The sequence below is a fragment of the Dendrobium catenatum genome, unplaced genomic scaffold (assembly GCF_001605985.2).
Source record: "Dendrobium catenatum unplaced genomic scaffold, ASM160598v2 fragScaff_scaffold_1638, whole genome shotgun sequence".
Taxonomy (NCBI): domain Eukaryota; kingdom Viridiplantae; phylum Streptophyta; class Magnoliopsida; order Asparagales; family Orchidaceae; genus Dendrobium; species Dendrobium catenatum.
Window position 1 is genome coordinate 1,726,989 of NW_021320100.1, and position 19,011 is coordinate 1,745,999.

Below are 19,011 nucleotides of genomic sequence, written 5' to 3' on the forward strand. Positions count from 1 at the left end.
AAAACAGGGAAAATCTGAGAGAAAAATGGAGAAACAACTTGTATTTTACTGTTCACAGCAAGAAAAACAGCAAAAACAGTGGAAAACAGGGAAAATCTGAGAGAAAAATGGAGAAACAACTTGTATTTTACTAGTAGATGCAAGGAAAATAGCAAAGATACAAGGATCCTCTATTCGAGAGGAGGATCGCACTCTCCCAATCTCTAGAATTCGTTCTAGAGCCCAAGCCTCCAAGAAAACCCTAATTGCAATCAATCCAAACATGAAAATCCCTAATCTCCCTCATCCTTCTTAATACAATAAATTTCCTAATTGGTTTTCCCTCCTAAGGCCTAGCCGCCCCTTCCTCTTTGAATTTTCAAATGATGCTAGCAAGTGGGGCCCACTTGTGGGCTGGCCAAAGTAGAGGAGGCGGAATACCTCCGCCTCCTATATGATTGCTGAACCGGCTGGGTCGGTTCAGCTCTTGTCCGCCAAACAAAATGTAATGCATCTTGGGAGTAAAAACAACAAACAAGAGAGAACAAGATAATGGCTGTTTTTTTTTAATTTCTTCTTCAATAGCAAAGCAAGATATAATTGATCTACTATTCGAGAGGTAGATTAGCTCTCCCACAAATCCAAGCAACCGCTAGAAAACTCATCAAATAAATCTATATCAAACACAAATCCTGCATACCCTAAAATCACCCCATAGTTAGCCCTAAATATACTTCCCTAATTCCCCTCCCAAATCAACCTACTTTCCGTACAAGCTTCCCTCTCCAATTTGAATTCAATTTGAATTAAAGCTTTCCTGGCCCCACAAGGGGGGCCGAACCACCTATCTAATCCCGCCTAGCTCATCCTCTGGGCTCCTGAACAGGGAGGAGGGCTTCCGCCCTCTATGGGCCGGGCTTAACAAACTGGTACACACATGGATGCAAATTTGAATTCATCACAAGTCTCAAGTTCAAATGATTCTATAGACCAACCAACTCATAAATTACATTTTAATAATAGATTTTCTTCTACTTAAATTAGGAATCAATGTTCTTTTGATAATCTTAACTTCTGCACTTGAATGAGATTTAATTTTGAATTTGAAATTACGAGCCTCATTTTCATAAATGAGGTTAGGATGATGTTATTTTGATACATCTATGAATCCTAAAAACTTTCTTTTTTTTCATACATCTATGAATCCTAAAAAAAACACAATTAATTATATTCTTCTTTAAGATCTTATTAATGTATTGACTTTTTATAAAACAACTGAATAAAATCAAAATCACTCACTTCAATTCATTCTTTTCCTTCAATTCTCTATTCTTCTCTTTAACTGGAATTTCTTTAATAAAATTCAACTCTCAATTCCTGCTACAATAATAAGCAAATCTTATCAATATACTCAAATAATTCCTTGATACACATGCTGAATTCTATCACAATTTCACCTACCCAAACTTTTCGCCTTTTCTCTGCACTGTATCGAACAAGGCAATAGTCAGTAATCAGTATCCTTTATATTTTCTTCGTGATTTCTCTGTTACTTCCTCAACTGAATATAACCCTACACTTAATGAAAAACTCATTTTAACATCAACTAAACTCCATCATACAACAAAACTAAGACCTCTATTATAATCTTTACCTGCACTAAGCTGAAAACTTCAAACACTATGACGATCCTTCTCCCCTCCAGCACTGCTGCCATGCTTTCCTTAGTCTGCCCTGCCGAACTTCCCTATACAGCACTGTGCCGAATTCATTAAGCCTACAATTGTACTGAAATTCACTGCAGCACTGTGATTTCCGAACAAAAGAAAGGAGAGTGGGGCACGCCACTATAACTAATTGCCAAACTTCTCATCCAATACAAGCACCTATTCGGAATTAATAATTTATTTAATTGCATTTAATTAACAGTAATGTAACTATTATAATAAGAGATAGTTCAAATAAAATTATTTTCATTTACCTAAATTTCAGTATATTACAGATAATATAAGATCAAACTGAAATTATTCCACCTAATCCACTTTTTTCTTATTCTCATGAATTCTTCTTCAACTCGAGCAGTTCCATCTCTCTTGGGAATATAAATATCATAATCCTCTCTCCCTCATAAGCACTATTCTTGATGTTACAATTTCTCTCACTTCATAATCCCTATTCTAATCCTCTGACACACTACTAAGTTTCTTCAAGAAAGAAAGAGATGTCTCCTTCCGCCCTCGAAGCTTAATGATGACAACACATCATATTCCCTTGTTTGAGTTTTTTTTTTAATTTGCATTAAAGGAGTGCATAAATTCCTATTTTAAGAAAAAAGGTGATGCACAAGAGTGTGCAAATTATAGAGGGATTAAGTTAATGTGTCATACTTTAAAAGTATGGGAGAGAGATATTGAGCATAGATTACGACGTGATGCTAATATTTTCCAAAATCAATTTGGATTCATGCCAGGAAGGTCTACAATAGAAGCTATATATTTATTGAGAGGTTTGATGGAGAAGTATAGAAAGAAAAAGGATGATCTACATATAATATTTATTGATTTAGAGAAAGCATATGATAAAGTTTCAAGAGAACTGCTCAAGAGAGTTCAAGAAAAGAAAAGGGTTAATAATGTTTATATTCAAGTCATTAATGATATGTATTAAGGAGCCATTACTTGTGTTCAAATGCAAGGTGGTTTGACCAAGTATTTCTCTATTTTGGTTGGATTACATGAAGGAATAGCTTTAAACCCATATCTTTTTGCTTTAGCTATGAATGTTCTTACCAGACATTTCCAAGAGGATGTACCATGATATATACTTTTTGCTGATGATATTTTTCTTGTTGATAAAACTAGAGAGGAAGTTGAAGGTTAACTTGAATTATGGAGGTCAACCTTAGAGTCTAAAGGTTTTCGTTTGAGTAGATCTAAAACTGAAAACATTGAGTGTAATTTTAGTAGTAATAGATCTAGTGGGGATTGTGACTTTCGACGATAAAGTCATTAATAAGAGTATACGTTTAAGATATCTCGGGTCTATTGTTCAAAGTGGTGATGAAATAGATGTGGATATTATTAGTAGAATTCAAGTTGGATGTTTTAATTGGAGGAATGCACCTGTTGTGTTATAGAAAAGAGGAATGCACATGTTGTGTTATAGAAAAATATCCCTCAAACTTAAGAAAAAAATCTATAAGATGATAGTGAGATCCGCAATGCTTTATGGCGTAGAATGTTTTTTTTTTAAGAATGTTGGCCATTAGAAGAGAAGCATAAAATTAAGTGTTGTAGAGATGAGGACGCTCAGATGAATGAGTGGCTTCACTCTTATAAACAAAATGTGAAATGAGTATATACATGAAAAAGTTATAGTAGCTCCATCGACAAATAAGATTAAAGAGAGTCTACTTAGATGGTTTGGTCACATAAAATTAGACCTGTCAATATTGGACCAGACCCGAAAACCCGATCCGAACCCGACCCGAACCCGAAGCGGGTCAGGTTCGGGTCCGGAAAATCGACCCGTTTGCAAAATCGGGTCGGGTTGACCCGGAAACCCGGAATTGACCCGGAATGACCCGAATCAGCTCTGCCCGGCTGCCCCGGCTGCCCCGCTCTGCCCAGCGACCCCGCGTGGCGCACAGCGCACTGGCGCATGCCGCGTACCCGGGCTGCCCGCAGCCCGCATCGAGGCATCGAGCCCCATGCGCGGCGTGACCGCTCCGCTCCGTTCACTCGAGAGTCGCGTCGCCGCTTGCATCGGGCCCGCTGCCTCTCAGCCCTTGCCAGCATTGCCGCCGCTACACCGTTGCCGCTGCTGCACCACTGCCGCTACACCGCTGCCGTTCTGCCTTTGCACCGTGCGGGAACTCGAAAAATCAAACCGAAGCGGGTCGGGTCGGGTTGACCCGAACCCGAAGTGGGTCGGGTCCGGGTTTGGAAAATTGACCAGTTTGTGAAAATGGGTTGGGTTGACCCGAACCCGAATAGTACCGGGTCAATTCCGGGTTCGACCCGAACCCGACCCGTGACCCAAAATTGACAGGTCTACATAAAATGTTTGCCTTCCGATGACCCGGCTAGAAAAGTAGATGTATTAGATTTGGCCTATGTTAAGAAAATTATAGGTATATCTAAAAAGACTTGGCCACAAAATATTAGAAATGACATTTTTTTTATTAAATTTAAATGAGAATTTGATTCTTAATAAGACACAATGCAAAAAAAAGATTCATGTAGCTAACGCCACGTAGTGGGATAAAGGCTTGATGATGTTGTTGTTGTTGTTGTTTAAGCAAATGTTTAAATTTCATATATCTTAGAGAGTTACCACACGTGTTAGATTTTTTTTTGTCATGATAATTATACTCAACCTATTAAATCTAATGCATCAAAAGAAAGTAACACAATTATTATCAAAGACACCAAGGGAAAATATGTTGCTATACATTTGGCTCCAAAATTTCTATTAAAGCTTATTTTAAATATCATCAAATAGGTCAGTTTGCAATCACAGTAGAAATTTGCATATTAATGTGCAAGAAGAAATGATGAAAAGATTAGTGTTTAAAAAAAAAAAGAATTCTTGAAATTTATTTAGATGTTATGTGATGCATCATTACACATCTAAAAAGAAATCTAAGAGTGTATTTTCCAAACCTATTTTAAACATGATAAACTTTATGAATTTTTATATGGTTTGTAAGAAAAGATCAAAATGCGCAAGAAAATATAAAAAATAAGAAGCTTTATTATAAAAATTGATTTAGAAGTAAAAACTCGAAAAAATTGTGAAAGATATAAAGAGGTTCGTAAGAAGTCTAAGAAAATAATATGTGATAAAAAAATTTAGCTTTTAATAGTTTATATAATAGATTGGATATTAAGCACAACCAAGCAAAAAGTTAGGAGAAGGATTTAGTTCAAGTGAAGTGTATTAAAGATGAAGATCAAAAATTTATTTTATTACAATAAGATATTCAACAAAGGTGGATGAGATATTTTGATAAGCTTTTCAATGAAGATTATGAGAATATGATTGACTTTAATGACCTAACATCTTAAATAGAAAATAGATACATTTTTTTTTTGACATATAGTAAAAGTAAAGTTAGAAAAGCTTTAAAGAAAATTAACTGTAGATAAACTGTTGGACCTGATGATATTCCACTAAAGGTGTGGAAATCCTTAGGAGATGAAAAAATTTAATAGCTTACCTAACTTTTCAATATTATTTTCAAGACTAAAAAGAAGCTAGATAAATGGAGGAGTGTGTTGATTCCTATTTTAAAAAATAAAGGTGATGCACAAGAGTATACAAATTATAGAAGAATTAAGTTAATTTATCATACTTTAAAATTTTAGAAGAGAGTTATTGAACATAGGTTATGACATGATACTAATGTTTCTCAAAATCAATTTGAATTCATGCCGGGTAGGTCTACAATGGAAGCTACATTTATTGAGAGGTTTGATTCCTGCCTACGCTCTAGTTCCCGACGTTGGCGATCTTGACCCGCACGTGGAAGCCCTCTAGCCGCACGTCTACGAGCGACCCTGCTCACTCCTCTGGGCCAATCTCCTAACTTGCTCCCAACGCCGACCTCATGTCCGACTTCGACACACACCCGACAGACAGATCCTGCACGGCTGAACTCGAGTCGACACAATCAGCCTAATTCGACCCAATCAAACCGATCTGACACCCACTCGTTTAATTTCAATTGAACTGAGCCTTCTCTCCCACTCAATTTTGATCGAATCTAGGTATATATATAATTATAATAATAATAATAATAAAAATAAACAGAGCAAGCAACATGTATCAATAGTTTCAAATCAAATTAGCCATCTTTCCCTAAATAAACTTTCCTAATTTCCTTCCAATCAAATCAATCATTTTTCTTTAAATTAACTTTTTTAATTTCCTCCAAATCAAATCAGCCGGTCCATCAGATTCTTTGACAGCCAAGTAAATGAATAGCATAAAACTATCAAAGGGAATGATAACATGTGTTGCTACAATCTAAAATATCTGATCGTTAATTTAAAACCTTTAATTAAAACCTTTAGGTATTCATCAGACTGCAAGTCCAATTGAGATGGTTCATCATGTAAGCATGAAAATTGTCACTTGATGAGAATGAGCACTCAAAACGTAAATGGCAAAGGAACCAACTTGAGAGGCCAACTTCATAATACCACAAAGACTAGTTTGCACATTTCTCCATAAAACCTAGATGAAAGTATTGAAGTAGTTTTTTTATCATGCAAAATCTGCTCGTGACCACAAGCCCCAAAATTTTTTTTGGTATGCACTCTTAGAAAGGATGTAGATCTCATATCAGTATCCCAACATACATAAAGATCTTAATCTGCATTTTTTGCTAGGCATATACATAAATAGCACATCGAGATGAACTACAAAACTGCCAAGTAAAATTAAAAACGTAAAGATATAGTTGATTTTCATAGAGGAAAAAGAAAACTCAGTAGAGGAGATTTTGCACATGTTAGAATTAAACTATAACATTTTCACCATACAAATTTAAAAAAGCTCGAAGTAAGATCTTTCAAACTTCAAGAAATTCTTAACAAATTGGTTTCAAATGTTCCTTTGATTGATTTAACTTAAGAATTTAATTTAGGCGTGGTTTAGAATTGAGCATCTAATACCATATTGTTAGACCGGTCCATTGGACCAGTCATGCCAATCCATGCAGGACTGGCCCAGGCGCGAACGAGGTGGGCGCTCTCCGCCTCCTTCTACAGCCGCACGAGCCGCATGCTTTTGGGAGCCAAATAGGAAAGAATTTTGGGGAAATTAAGAGGGAAATTTGAATGTAGGGACTGTTTAGGGATTTCCTTTTGATTTGTATGCATTAAACAATTTGTTTTCCTAGGGTTAGGACATCTTAAATTTGGCTCAAATTTGAGATCTCTTAGATTTAGGACGTCTTTGGGCTCTAGCGGCGTCTAGAGATTTGGGAGAGATCAATCCTCTTGAATTGAGGATCAATTGTATCTTGTTTGTTTTTCTTCCGTTAGTTGTTTTCTTGAAATAAAATCTATTGTTCCCTTATTTTCATTGGAGTTTAGAAGATTTTCTCGCTGTTTTCCAAAGTTCGATAGGAAATACTTGAGATCTACAAGTGTTTCCTATTACATATCCAGACTCTTCAAACTTTTTGTGCACATACGTGGTATTTCTGCAACTAGAGCTTCTAAATTTGTGAATAATATTGTTGTCCTTGCACTTCCGGCCATTACTGCCAAAATGGCAAATGGAACAAATCATTACTGATGAAGTCACCTCAAGTGTTTCTAGAGTATTCCAATACTTGGTTCATTGTAAAAATCAACCTCATAATGTAGTTTCTTGAAACACAAATGAAGAGTAGATGTACATGGTGCCAGATCAACTTGAATACCAGAATTTAGACTTTCTGAAGGGCCTTCTTTTGGCCCTGGAGAGTTAGTGCAGCAAATGAACTGAAAAATCTTAAGTCTGCACAAAACACAAATTATACTAGCCCATAAAATTGTATTTTATCTTATTTCTTTATCAGAGTTGTCTTTTATTTAAATTAAGTAGAAATTATCTTTTTAGAATAATTACTTTTTTTTAATTTGAAGCAAATGATAGGATTTAATTTGAATTTTAAATTATAAAAAACTTTTTAAATTATTAGGATTTTGATGATGTTGTTATGGTTATCTATGAAATAAAATTAGAATAACCTCTTAGCCTCACTCTCACTCTCCCTCCTGCCAGTGAATTCTTCCCACACTTGTACAGCTCCCTCTCTGTTTCAGAGAATAAAAAACCCCATCCACTCATTGCTCTGAGCATTATTCCTGAGGCATCAATGTCTCTCTCCATCATAATCGTTTACTTCAATCCTCCCTATTTTCTTGTTTCTTCAAGAAGCCAATGAACCCCTCCACCCCTAATCAAAGTCCTCCATTCTATCTTCAATTCTCACACATCTAAGGAATGGATTTAAGATAAGGGAGAAATCAAGTAATTTTAAAGCGAAGCAAAAAGAAGATCAAGGAGATCTCAAACTACAAAATCTCCCTCAGTAAACTAGTCTAAACTTCATAGAAAGAGGTCACACTGGAATTATGAAAAACTTTCATAAAACCATGGTCATGCGGCACATATCTACCTCTTTACCAACAGCACCATCAACAACATATATTTTCTACATATTTCCGACTTCCATTTTAGAAGGTAATTTATAATAGAACCAAAAGTCAGCTTACTTGTGAACCTTTCCTCCAGTCTTTTTTCTCAATCACCGGTAACATATTTTCAGAATACCTGCCAGCTCCAAGCGGGCCAGGATCTTCAAAACTGAAATTAGAGTAATGATATTAGCTAATAGATCATAAATTGATAACTAAGAAATATCCGACAGACTTTCATTAATTTTATCAAAATAGGTAGAATCTAATGCTTACCAGTCAACAAAGCTGATATTTGTTTCCATAAGATAATCATATACATAATCAAAATTATGTAGGGGTACACAACTGTAATATAGAAAAATGATAATAATATATAAAACTTGCTAAAAAATTTATAGCAGCAGTCAAGAATGATTAAAATACCAAAAAAAAAAAAAAAGATCACCTGTCAGATAACAACACAAAATACTGATTATTAGCATCTTTGAGTGCATTGGCGAGGAGCCTCTTCTCTGCATCTACCATTGAAATTTGACCCCAAGACACCTGAACATATTTATAACGCATAATAAGCAGTATGCTCCTATTTTCAGTATATACTCTATAATAGTTTCAAATACAACATATATGCACAAATATAATTTCTATACACATTTAAAAAAAAAATTACCAAAGTAAATAGTGTAATAAACACGCACAATTGATTTTGTATATTACTACTTTCAAATACATGATCAAGACTATTGATATTAATCTACAAACCAAAGAACTCATTGTAGATCTTATTTCATCAATTTTTGTGAAGATTTAACCGTTGCTAAAACTTGATAAATTATAGATAGTTTGTTATGCCTCACTAAAAATATTTTTTTGCATATTTTTTGAAAAATAAATCCATTAAAATTGTTCTAGATGCCATTTCATATATGATATTTTTTTCAATTGATTTGAGAACACCTATATCATTAAATTAATGAATCATTTATCTCATCATCTAAATAATCCATTAGAATGCTACCGTTTGTATGCATAGGGGAAATATTCCTCATTATCTAAATTAAAGGATAGCCAACCCCACATATGATGTGCATGACTAAATCATCCTAAAATTTGACATCTTTTATCCATTAGTCTTGATTTTCTAATTGAATGTTGTCTGATCTAAAAATAAAATAAAACAAAATCACAGGAATAAGCATCTCTATCCATATAGAATGATAGCAGTCTATCCCAACAAAAACATACATATATACATACATACATACATTTATATAAATCTATATGGGGTTAGCCATTTCTCCACCTAAAGGAAGAATTATCATCCTCCACCCATTTAGAATTTGATGTTATTAAATTAAAATGTAATGGAATACATTCATTTTTTTAACAATATTAAAACTAATGTTATACATGATATCAATAATTTTTAATATTAATTGATCATTAAGAGATACATAAATTTTTGTCAATTAATGACTATGATCACAAGAGAAAAAATATTGATTTCAAGCATTATGTCTTGCAATTAAATAAAGGGTTACTCAAGATATTTAGAGTGTATTTGATGATTTTGATTGGTGAAATACTGAAATGCATAGAAAAAACTAAACCTTAAGAAGGCTTCTTTATGTGGTTTGATAAGCTTAGTTTTTTTTTCACATGTTTAGTTAAGTATTATGAAAATTGATGAAACTCAATCCATAATGATTTTTCATTATTTAAACCGCAATCAACAATGCTGTTGAATTTGAAGAATATATAAAGAAATAAATACAAAACATAAAATTAGAAGGAGAATGGTCACACTCCTCCACATCATTAATATCATTAATATCATTAAGCCATATCACAACTATGTGGGATTGGCATCATATATGAATCCACATTTTTCAATTATTCTTGTTAAATGTTGACTAAGGTGTTAAACCTATTCTTAGCAAATCATCATGAGTAACTTTTATCGAAGCAATCTAAGTTAACCATTTTCCTTCATAATCCACAAACTCGTCTAAGTGGCATATTATTTATCTTTCATTGCATATATTCGGATTATCTTAAGTATATTTTTACTTACCTTATCTTCAATAGATGTAACTCTAATACTTTCCCTAATATAATCATCATTAATTTATCCATCATAATCTTGTCATACATGTATCTAAGTATTCTTAATTTTATCACATTAAACTTAGATAATTTATTTTATTACAATCCAACATTTAAATTCATATAACGTCACTAGCCTAATTTTAGTTTTATTAAATCATGATATCTTCTAATCATACAAAATTCCTAATGCACTTCTCATTTTAACCATCCAACATTTACTCTAGAAGTTATATTAATGTATATGTCTTCATTCTTATGTATAATAAATTCACTATACTTAAATATATCATACTTAGATATCACACAACCTTATAATAATATTAATGATATTTTTTAACATCATGCACTAAAATAACAATTACTCATTTTTTATTCTACTAATTCTAAAACATTTCTCATCTAATTATTTTCTCCATTGTTTAAAATTTTCATTAATTTTAATGAACGTCACACAAGTTAGAAATATATCATCTACAAATAAATACACCAAACAACCTCACTCTAAATATTATTTGTAAGAATTTTCATAACCAACACAAAGAAATATATAAACTCAATATTGATCATTGATGTAAACACATGGTAATTGAAATTCTTGATGTTAGCATATGTTTTACATACACCATTCTACCTTCAAAAACAATAAATCAATCATGGTACTAAATCATATGCCTACACATGATTAATAAAAATAATATGCTGATGATTTCTTAGTTTTTTATAATTTGACATTAATTATCTTACCACAAAAATCACTTCTACAATTAATCTTCCTGACATGAAACCAAATTGACCTATGTAATTGATGTAATTTTTTAAAGTCTATATTTAATTGATGTAATTTTTTAAAGTCTATGTTCCATTACTCGCCCCCATAGCTTTATTGTATGACTCTTAAGTTTGATTTCACAATAGTTAGCACAATTTTAACATTAATTTTGTTCTAAGTACTAAATTTTTTTTCTCCAACAGTTTGACATCCTCTTAATCTTCAAAATTCCATGAAAAATACTTTTTAACTAAATCCTGCAATATCCCTCATTAGTCTTTAAATCTCAACAGGTAACTCATACAAATATGAGGCCTTATGCTAACGTATCTTTTTTAGAGTCAAATTCACTTCACTTTTTTTTTGGATTAATGTATAATGTACTCCATTTATTTGTTTGTTATGCTCTTTTAAAATAATTTTTTAAATTTCTTATTTGTTAATTTCTCAAAGTAATATTTTCATCTTTCCTAGGTGTCTTCATCTATAATCAAAATCCTATAATAATAAACTTTAATGCATCTAACTTGATCAAAATCTTAGGTCTTATATATATATATATATATATATATATATCTAAAAGACCTCATTTTAAGTGAGTGGACCCTACCCAGAATTGCGTACGCCTCACAAGGAATTGCGCAATTGCGCCTCTGAGGCGCGCCTCAGCCCCTGTGAGGCGTACGCCTCTTGCAAGACCAAAATTGCGTAGGCTATGAGGCGTTTTTGGGAGGAATTGCGCAAAGGCGCGCCTCTCATTGCGCAATTTTAAACAGATATATATATATATATATATATTAACAACTATTACACTACGTAATATAGTCAGTCTTTCTCTTAGAATCACCTTACAAGTTTTGCAAGAAGTTTTTCTTTCCTTTAACTAAAAAGAAATTTATTTGTGATTTGGTGACATAACTTTTATAACCAAGTGTTTTATCATTTCTTAGATTATGTGTCCTCTATCCAAAATCATAAGCTGCTATGAAATCAACTATAGCTTCTATAGCGTTTCTATCTCCTATATCATAAACAGCATAAACTTTATCATAGCTCATCCTAAAAGAACCTATATAGCAATTTAAATAACCTCCAATAATTATTTTTCCTCAGAAGGTATATGCTCAAAATAGTCGATGCATTTCCTTAAATTATCTTCTAAACTAACTTGAGGAGCATAAATACTAACCACATTCATAATTTTTCATCAATCTTTAACTTAATATAAATCACTAACTCTATTAATCTCAACAATTTTAAGTTTTAGCTCTTTGTCTAATAAAAACTAAACCTCATTCCCATGTTCAACATTTCTACCATCAAACATAAACTAATGTATAGCCTTCTCCAAAATGGTTAATTGTTTTCACCTTTTCATTTAATTTATTGTAAACAAGCAATATTTGTTCTTCTCCTTAGCATAGTGTCCACCTTTTCTGCTGAATTGCATTATAAGTTCTTTCCCTAGAAATGAACTATCCTGTTACCATATTATAGCATGAGAACAACAATAAAGATAAATGTTTCGACATGAGCAGTTCCAAGGTCCAACAAACAAGAAGTTAGATCACATGAGAATTGATCATAAATCCTATCAAAATCAAAATGCAAACAAGCGAACTTTTTGTGCTGAATTCATCATAATTTTCAAGTGGCAACACAATATAGCTTGAAGAAGCAAACCATTCTCATAGTCTACTTGTGGGATAGACACATGCAATTTTTTTTTTGTTTAAACTTTCTAGGCACAGAAGACATGATTTTAGGAACAGCATCACATTAAAACTTGATGATGTGAGACTTGAGACTAGAAAGTTGTAGTTCGACAGAAACTAGGAAGATACCTTTTCACTGCGAATGTCCCGGCCAATAAATAGAGGGCTCACGTGAATTGGTTTTTCCCTTGAAGAATGTATATAAATGGAGAATCTACCATCATTGCCCTGTATATAGATAACTGGGTAAAATACAGAAGTAATCAACCAATATAGAGAAAAGACACATTAATTAATGATATTCTAAGAAACATATATAGCACAATCCTAATCATTATTGCCTTCTACACAACAACATCGGATCATCTACGCAATCCCAGTGAGTATAACACTAGGATTAAACTCTCTTATGCACAAGTCTTTTTGTACTAAGTACCAACATCAAGAACACATTCTTTTAATCATGTGAGTTGAATAGATCTTTACATAAGTTTTGTTCTCTACCTCCCTCCCTCTCTAATATAACCTAGCCAACACTCAAATTTCTTTCTACTTATGTTTCCATGAACAAATGCACAAAATGTAGTACAAAATGACCCATTTTCTTGAAAATTTTGACGGCAAAGCGAGAAAAACTTTGCACATGCAATCATTCATGTCCTTGAACTTTATGCCCATGAATGAAGATATATGTCTTAACTACAGAACAAAAAAAGAGAGACCAGACTTGAAGTGCAATGCATACTTTTTATAATTGAGGGCAGAGCTGAATCTTATAGATCATGATCTACAGAGTTGAACTTGGACTAGAATTTGACACTCCAAATGCATTTTTCGTTGGTCATTGAGAACCATCATCATGAAGCCAAATTAGAATAAACAAAAATGTCCAATTCTAAATTGTAATGTGTTGAAAATATAATTAAAGCATAGCCTGCAGATTCTTCCACAATAAAATATATATAAATCCCATCAATAAATGCCATACCGCATCTTCCATATGGTTATATTTGCATGACTAAAAACATAAGAAAGTATGACTCCCATATTCCAAATTGTAGAGAGCCTGCGAATCAAATATTTGAGATAATGAATTACCAGAAAAAACTTCTCCCATAGCTTCTCAAAAGGCAATGATCCCGCTGTCAAGAACATGAAAGCAATTTTAGAACTTTTTTTATGAGGAAACTGCATCGAGAGAATGTCCCCTATGACAGCCTTAGAGATGAGCTCCTCATCAGTTAGAACTCTGGCTGGTACTGGGGGAAGCCAGTAGTCTAAATGGTCGCAAACTTTCGATAGAAGGTAGCAAGATGAATATTGCTGGGGTGGGTGAAGGTAGACTACGATCAATGATAAGCACACCAGAGAGATTAGTACAAGGATCCAAAGGGGCCTCTTTGATGAAGGCTTTCCTCGTGGTGCGGCCATTATCGGAATATCCAGCCACCCCTTATGTCCCTTCATTTAAAGCACTTCATCTTTGAGTTTCAACTTTTCGATCATCATAGCTTCTTCAACCGCAGCTAGCATCACCAACTGCGATCTTCTACTCACAAAATTAGCACATATTCTAACCAATCGCGCTGCAAGAAACTGGAACAGAGGGCATAGAATCACATTAAAATCATCATTTTAGCTAAAAGCTCCGAAATTTAAGTAGAACCCAATTACGATAAGAATTCGATGAAAACTGATAAAGCAGAAGTTCAATGGCCTAATTGGAAGCAAGCTTTGAAAAATTAAAGATGAAATTACGGGGAGGATGGAATTGATCTCCTCCTTACTCCTGAAGGCATTTGGCTCTTGCAGTAACCCTATCTGATGGGAACCTTTTCGAAGTCGCCCATCAAGAAACAGTCTTTCATAAGGAGATATTATTAGACTTGCGAATTCATGATTGGTCCGCACATGATTGGTCCGCATATGCGCCATCCACACACGACAGGAGAAAGAGACGAAGTAGCAACTAAACTGGTTTACGAATCAACACAAGTCCGGAATTATTTTAACATAAAAGAAACAGAAGTATTCAAATCTCCAGCTTCCAAACAACCAATTACGCAATCGAACAAATATTTATCGAGAAGGCAGCGAAGCTGGGCGAATTGGCAAGCCGGGTCTAATTGAGGTGAAACGGACCCGGAAAGTTGAAACCGAACCGTTCCGAGCTGAGAGAGCTCAGATTACGAGAGATCAAGGAAGAGCGAAGAAATGGTGGATGTACCTTCGAGTTGTTAAACTCGTCGCCGTCTTTCAGGGCTCCGGCTGCCGCGGCGGAGGCGCTGGAGAGATCTCAGGCGGCTTAGTCGGGGATTCGCTGGAGGCGATAGATGGAACTTGAAAAGCACGTTTGCGGGAGGTGAATTTGATGGGATTATTGCGTTTGGGTCCTTTACATTATACTTTTTTACATTCCAAATATCTTTAACGCTTTTTCCGGTTCATTAGATTTGCCGACAAATGAAAATTCATCTAATATTAAATCTGAACCGTTAAGACGGACTTGAGATTTGTGAAACATTAATTCAGCCTTTTTTTTCCTGAAAAAAGAGCAGTTTTACAATTACCAAATTACTTTGTGGCTTTTAGTAATTGTTATGAAGCTGAGGGATCATCTATAATATATATCTATACTACTATATAAAAGTGGCTTGGGATTCCACTCTTAGCAAATCCCGATCATTTATTTATAAATTTTAAAATAATCTAGAACGTCCATTTTTATGACTCTTCAAATTCTTTATTTATAACACATTTGCATAACTTCTACCTACAAAACATTTATTCACTCATTAAAAAAAAATTAATTTCACAAATCAAAGCTAACGTTTCTATATCCTGGCTATACCGAGCGTTACCTGCCAATTAATTATTTTAATTATATTATAGTAATTATCATGTCGTTACAAATATTGATCATTCATTTCTTTAAATTAAAAATTATTTTATTAATCTATCATCCGATCGCGCCTCTTCGTTTCTTCAGTTTTGTATTAAGGCTACGACTATTCGTCTTTTCCTTACTAGGAATTCTCAATTTAAACATGTTCGCCTTCTTCTACTTCAAACGAAAATAGAAGTTCTGAAGGACTCGCTAAATACCTTCTTCACTCATTATTCCTGTCAGATCGGATTATTTGCTGTTTCATTGGAGATGCCCTTAGATATATAAATATATGAGGTAAGGTTTAATTTGAAGCATCTTTCCTACTGCATTTTACAATAACTTTTTAGTACATAAATTTTTTATTTAAAAAATTTTCGCACTAAAAAAACTGCCTAAAAAATCATAAAAAAATTGTCCCAAAAGAAACTTAAAAAATTCGTGGAAAAAAATCACGAGTCAATGCACTCTGCTTCTTGAGTAATCTAAAATCAATCTAGTCAACTAGAGTGCAAGCTAAAATTTTATAAGTGTTGAAGTATTTGAAAACGTAAGCTCTATTTGAAACAGCTTTCTTACTGCTATTTAAAGCAACTTTTTAATACAAAAATTAAAATTTTTGCACTAAAATACTACTTTTAAAAACAATAATAAAGCCGTCCCAACAAAGCCTTAGAGCATTCCATGCATTAGAATCTTCTAAGAACTTTCAAAGGCCCCATGACCTATTGAAACTACCAAAAAAACTTCCCCAATACCTAAAGAAACTCAATTAGATGGGAAAAATATGCCACAATTTAAATTTTTGACGTGCTTTATTAGGATAAAATAAAATCAAATCAATCTTATTTGGGAGGATTTTTAGTATTTTATTATCCGTTTTCATCTATTGAAAATGTTTTACCATACATTTTCTTATAGATTCCAATTATTGAATCCCAAATAATTTGATGAAGAATAGGTTGCTGGATGAAAATTCTTGGTCTGTACAGGGTTGTTGCAGCTTTTTTAAAAGCGATTGAAAAGCTGTTATAAATGATACAAATTTTTAAAAAGTTGTTATGAATATTATAAATATTATATTTTTTAAAAAATATCATATAACAATTGTATTGCAGCTACCACATTCTAATAGATATAATTCTAAAAAATAGCCTCTCACAATATATAAATTTTTAAAAAGGGCTAGAAAATAATAATCACATTGATGCTAACAAATATCTAAATAACAAAGCAATGAAAAATCTACCTCAAATAAATCCTTAATCTCTTAAGTGAATTATTACCAAAAAAGCTCGATTAGATCTTCACAAAAAGGATGAAATAAAGCGATTAAATGATACTACTTAGGTTTCGTTTGGGACGGCTTTTTTACTGCTTCTTAAAGCAGCTTTTTTTGTTGAAAAATTAAAATTTTGTACTAGAAAGCTGCTTTAAGAAGCAATAATAAAGCCGTCCCAAATGAAGCCATAATCTCGTGGATAAAGATCATCCAATAGAAGCATTAAACAAAAGTCTTTAAATTTTGTTTGGGACAGCTTTCTTGTTCTTTCTCAAACTTCTTTTCAGTACAAAAATTTTGAATTAAAAAAAAAATTGTACTAAAAACCAGCTTCAAAAAACAATAAGAAAATTATCTCAAACAAAACCTTAGAGAGAAATTGATTCTCAAATCTCAATGTAAGGAGATCCTCACTCTTCCCGAGTCTCACATATCTCTGCATCATCAAAAAATACCAGAAAAATAATAGTGAACTATCCATGAGAATAATTTAGTGTAACAAGTTGATTACCAATAGAATTTACCATAAGAAGCATCCCAATAAAATGAGGCAAATCTATTATCATAGAACAAGCTTAGGATCTTCACATTCTTTAGTATTACATTGCAAAAACTATCAACAGCCTAAAAAAAAGCCATGACCTCTTGTAGAATAGTTCAGAAAGTATTGCTTTCTAAGTACATGATAGATGTAAGGGACTTCTTCTTTCATGAGTAGGTATATTAGAAACAAAAAAACCATTTACAGTTGAGGGAAAAGGGAGAAACCAGCTTGTACCTAAAAAATAAGATTATGCAAGGATAGTAAGGTTATGATATCCTATTTGCCACCATGCTTGCGCTTTTGGTTTCTTGGTGCTTGATTCCTGTTTGCATTCTGGCCACAGATTGTTTTCTTACTGCAGAATATGCAGTTGGAATCATAAATTTGAAGAAAAATCAACAATAAACAAAGATAACAAGGGCTAAGGGCATCTCCAATGGAACGGCAAACAACCGTTTGTCTGTCGTGCTTCCGTCACTCCAACCGAGCGGCAATTTTGACGCTATTTCATCACAGGTGAGCAGTAAGACGCCAATATTGGCGTCCCACTGTTCACCCGTAATTTATTATTATTTTTTAATTTAAAAATTATATAAAATGAAGTATGGGAAAGAATATACTAGGAATATTCTTTTTTTGGTGTTAGAAAATGGAGTTCGGTTGGAGACAAAGTTATTACATTTTGGTGTATTTCTGCAATTTGGAGTGAAAAATTAATTTTTCGGTTGGAGATGCCCTAAGTGCTAGATATGACTATAGACAACAAAGACAGGTTTGGAGATCTGACAAACCAGAAAATAGCCGAAAGAAGTCTGAGTAGGAAAAACATGGGAAACCCCAAGATTGCAGATGCCTGCAATGAAAGGATCGGTGAAAACTTCAGATGAAATACAGCTGAAAGAAGAAAACTTTCAACTGGTGTCTCGTACAAGTTTATTTTTTTGAAATAAATGAATTGAGCCATTCCAGCTTTAAAAAAAGATTCGTAGGTTGCATACCAAAAACCATGAAAGTTCCGTAGTTGCGAACCGTTTAGTTAAATCATGTTTCTTTAGGTTCTCATGGACAGTGACTTTAACCTACAAAATGGAAGAATGCGAAGTTAGATGAAATGATTTAGGGTTCATTCGGGACAGCTTTCTTAATGCTTTCTAAAACATTGTTTTAGTTAAAAAATTTCTTGAATTAGAATTTTTTGTACTAAAAAGTTGTTTTTAGAAAGCAATAAGAAAACTGTCGCAAACGAAACCTTAATTTGTTATGTAATACCTCTCCAAATACAGAAGGATGAGTAAATATACAGAGAATGAATGGAATGCGATGTCTAAGGAGTCACAATGCTATTGCTAGAAAGTAAAGTACTGATCACAACTAGCTGAATCAATTGACAATTATTCATGCTTAGTTTTATAACAAAGCCACATTTAGTTTAGAAATCCAGTTGTGAAAATTGCCAATTCTCCTTTCTATTTTATTATAATTTTCTAATCATGATGGTTCAATCTGAAAATCAAGACCAATGATCTTA

The 19,011-nt window shown here is 33.2% G+C and overlaps 2 protein-coding genes across 18 annotated transcripts in view; both read right to left on the reverse strand.

Moving 5' to 3' along the window:
* Positions 1-15,158, reverse strand: part of LOC110113360 (glycosyltransferase BC10) — a 25,434-nt gene extending 10,276 nt beyond the window's left edge. For 2 of the 4 annotated variants that reach the window (XM_020845928.2, XM_020845910.2), the window contains exons 1-6: positions 14,998-15,158; positions 13,869-14,366; positions 12,900-12,998; positions 8,623-8,723; positions 8,451-8,522; positions 8,253-8,343 (exon numbers count right to left, since the gene is read on the reverse strand). In XM_020845928.2, the coding sequence (XP_020701587.1) occupies positions 8,253-8,343; positions 8,451-8,522; positions 8,623-8,723; positions 12,900-12,998; positions 13,869-14,237 (732 nt within the window). In that variant the 5' untranslated portion in view covers positions 14,238-14,366; positions 14,998-15,158. Of the gene's footprint in view, positions 1-8,252; positions 8,344-8,450; positions 8,523-8,622; positions 8,724-12,899; positions 12,999-13,868; positions 14,367-14,528; positions 14,701-14,997 lie in introns of those variants that run through there. The other 2 variants (XM_020845921.2, XM_020845916.2) reach the window with 2 other exon arrangements.
* A 1,997-nt stretch (positions 15,159-17,155) lies between these two features.
* LOC110113379 (apolipoprotein A-I) overlaps positions 17,156-19,011 on the reverse strand; it is a 46,261-nt gene continuing 44,405 nt past the window's right edge. For 8 of the 14 annotated variants that reach the window (XM_020845941.2, XM_028701092.1, XM_028701098.1 and 5 more), the window contains 3 exons: positions 18,482-18,562; positions 18,275-18,336; positions 17,468-17,838 (listed from right to left, as the gene is read on the reverse strand). In XM_020845941.2, coding sequence (XP_020701600.1) covers positions 17,760-17,838; positions 18,275-18,336; positions 18,482-18,562 — 222 coding nt within the window. In that variant the 3' untranslated portion in view covers positions 17,468-17,759. Of the gene's footprint in view, positions 17,376-17,467; positions 17,839-18,274; positions 18,337-18,481; positions 18,563-19,011 lie in introns of those variants that run through there. The other 6 variants (XM_028701096.1, XM_028701089.1, XM_028701086.1 and 3 more) reach the window with 5 other exon arrangements.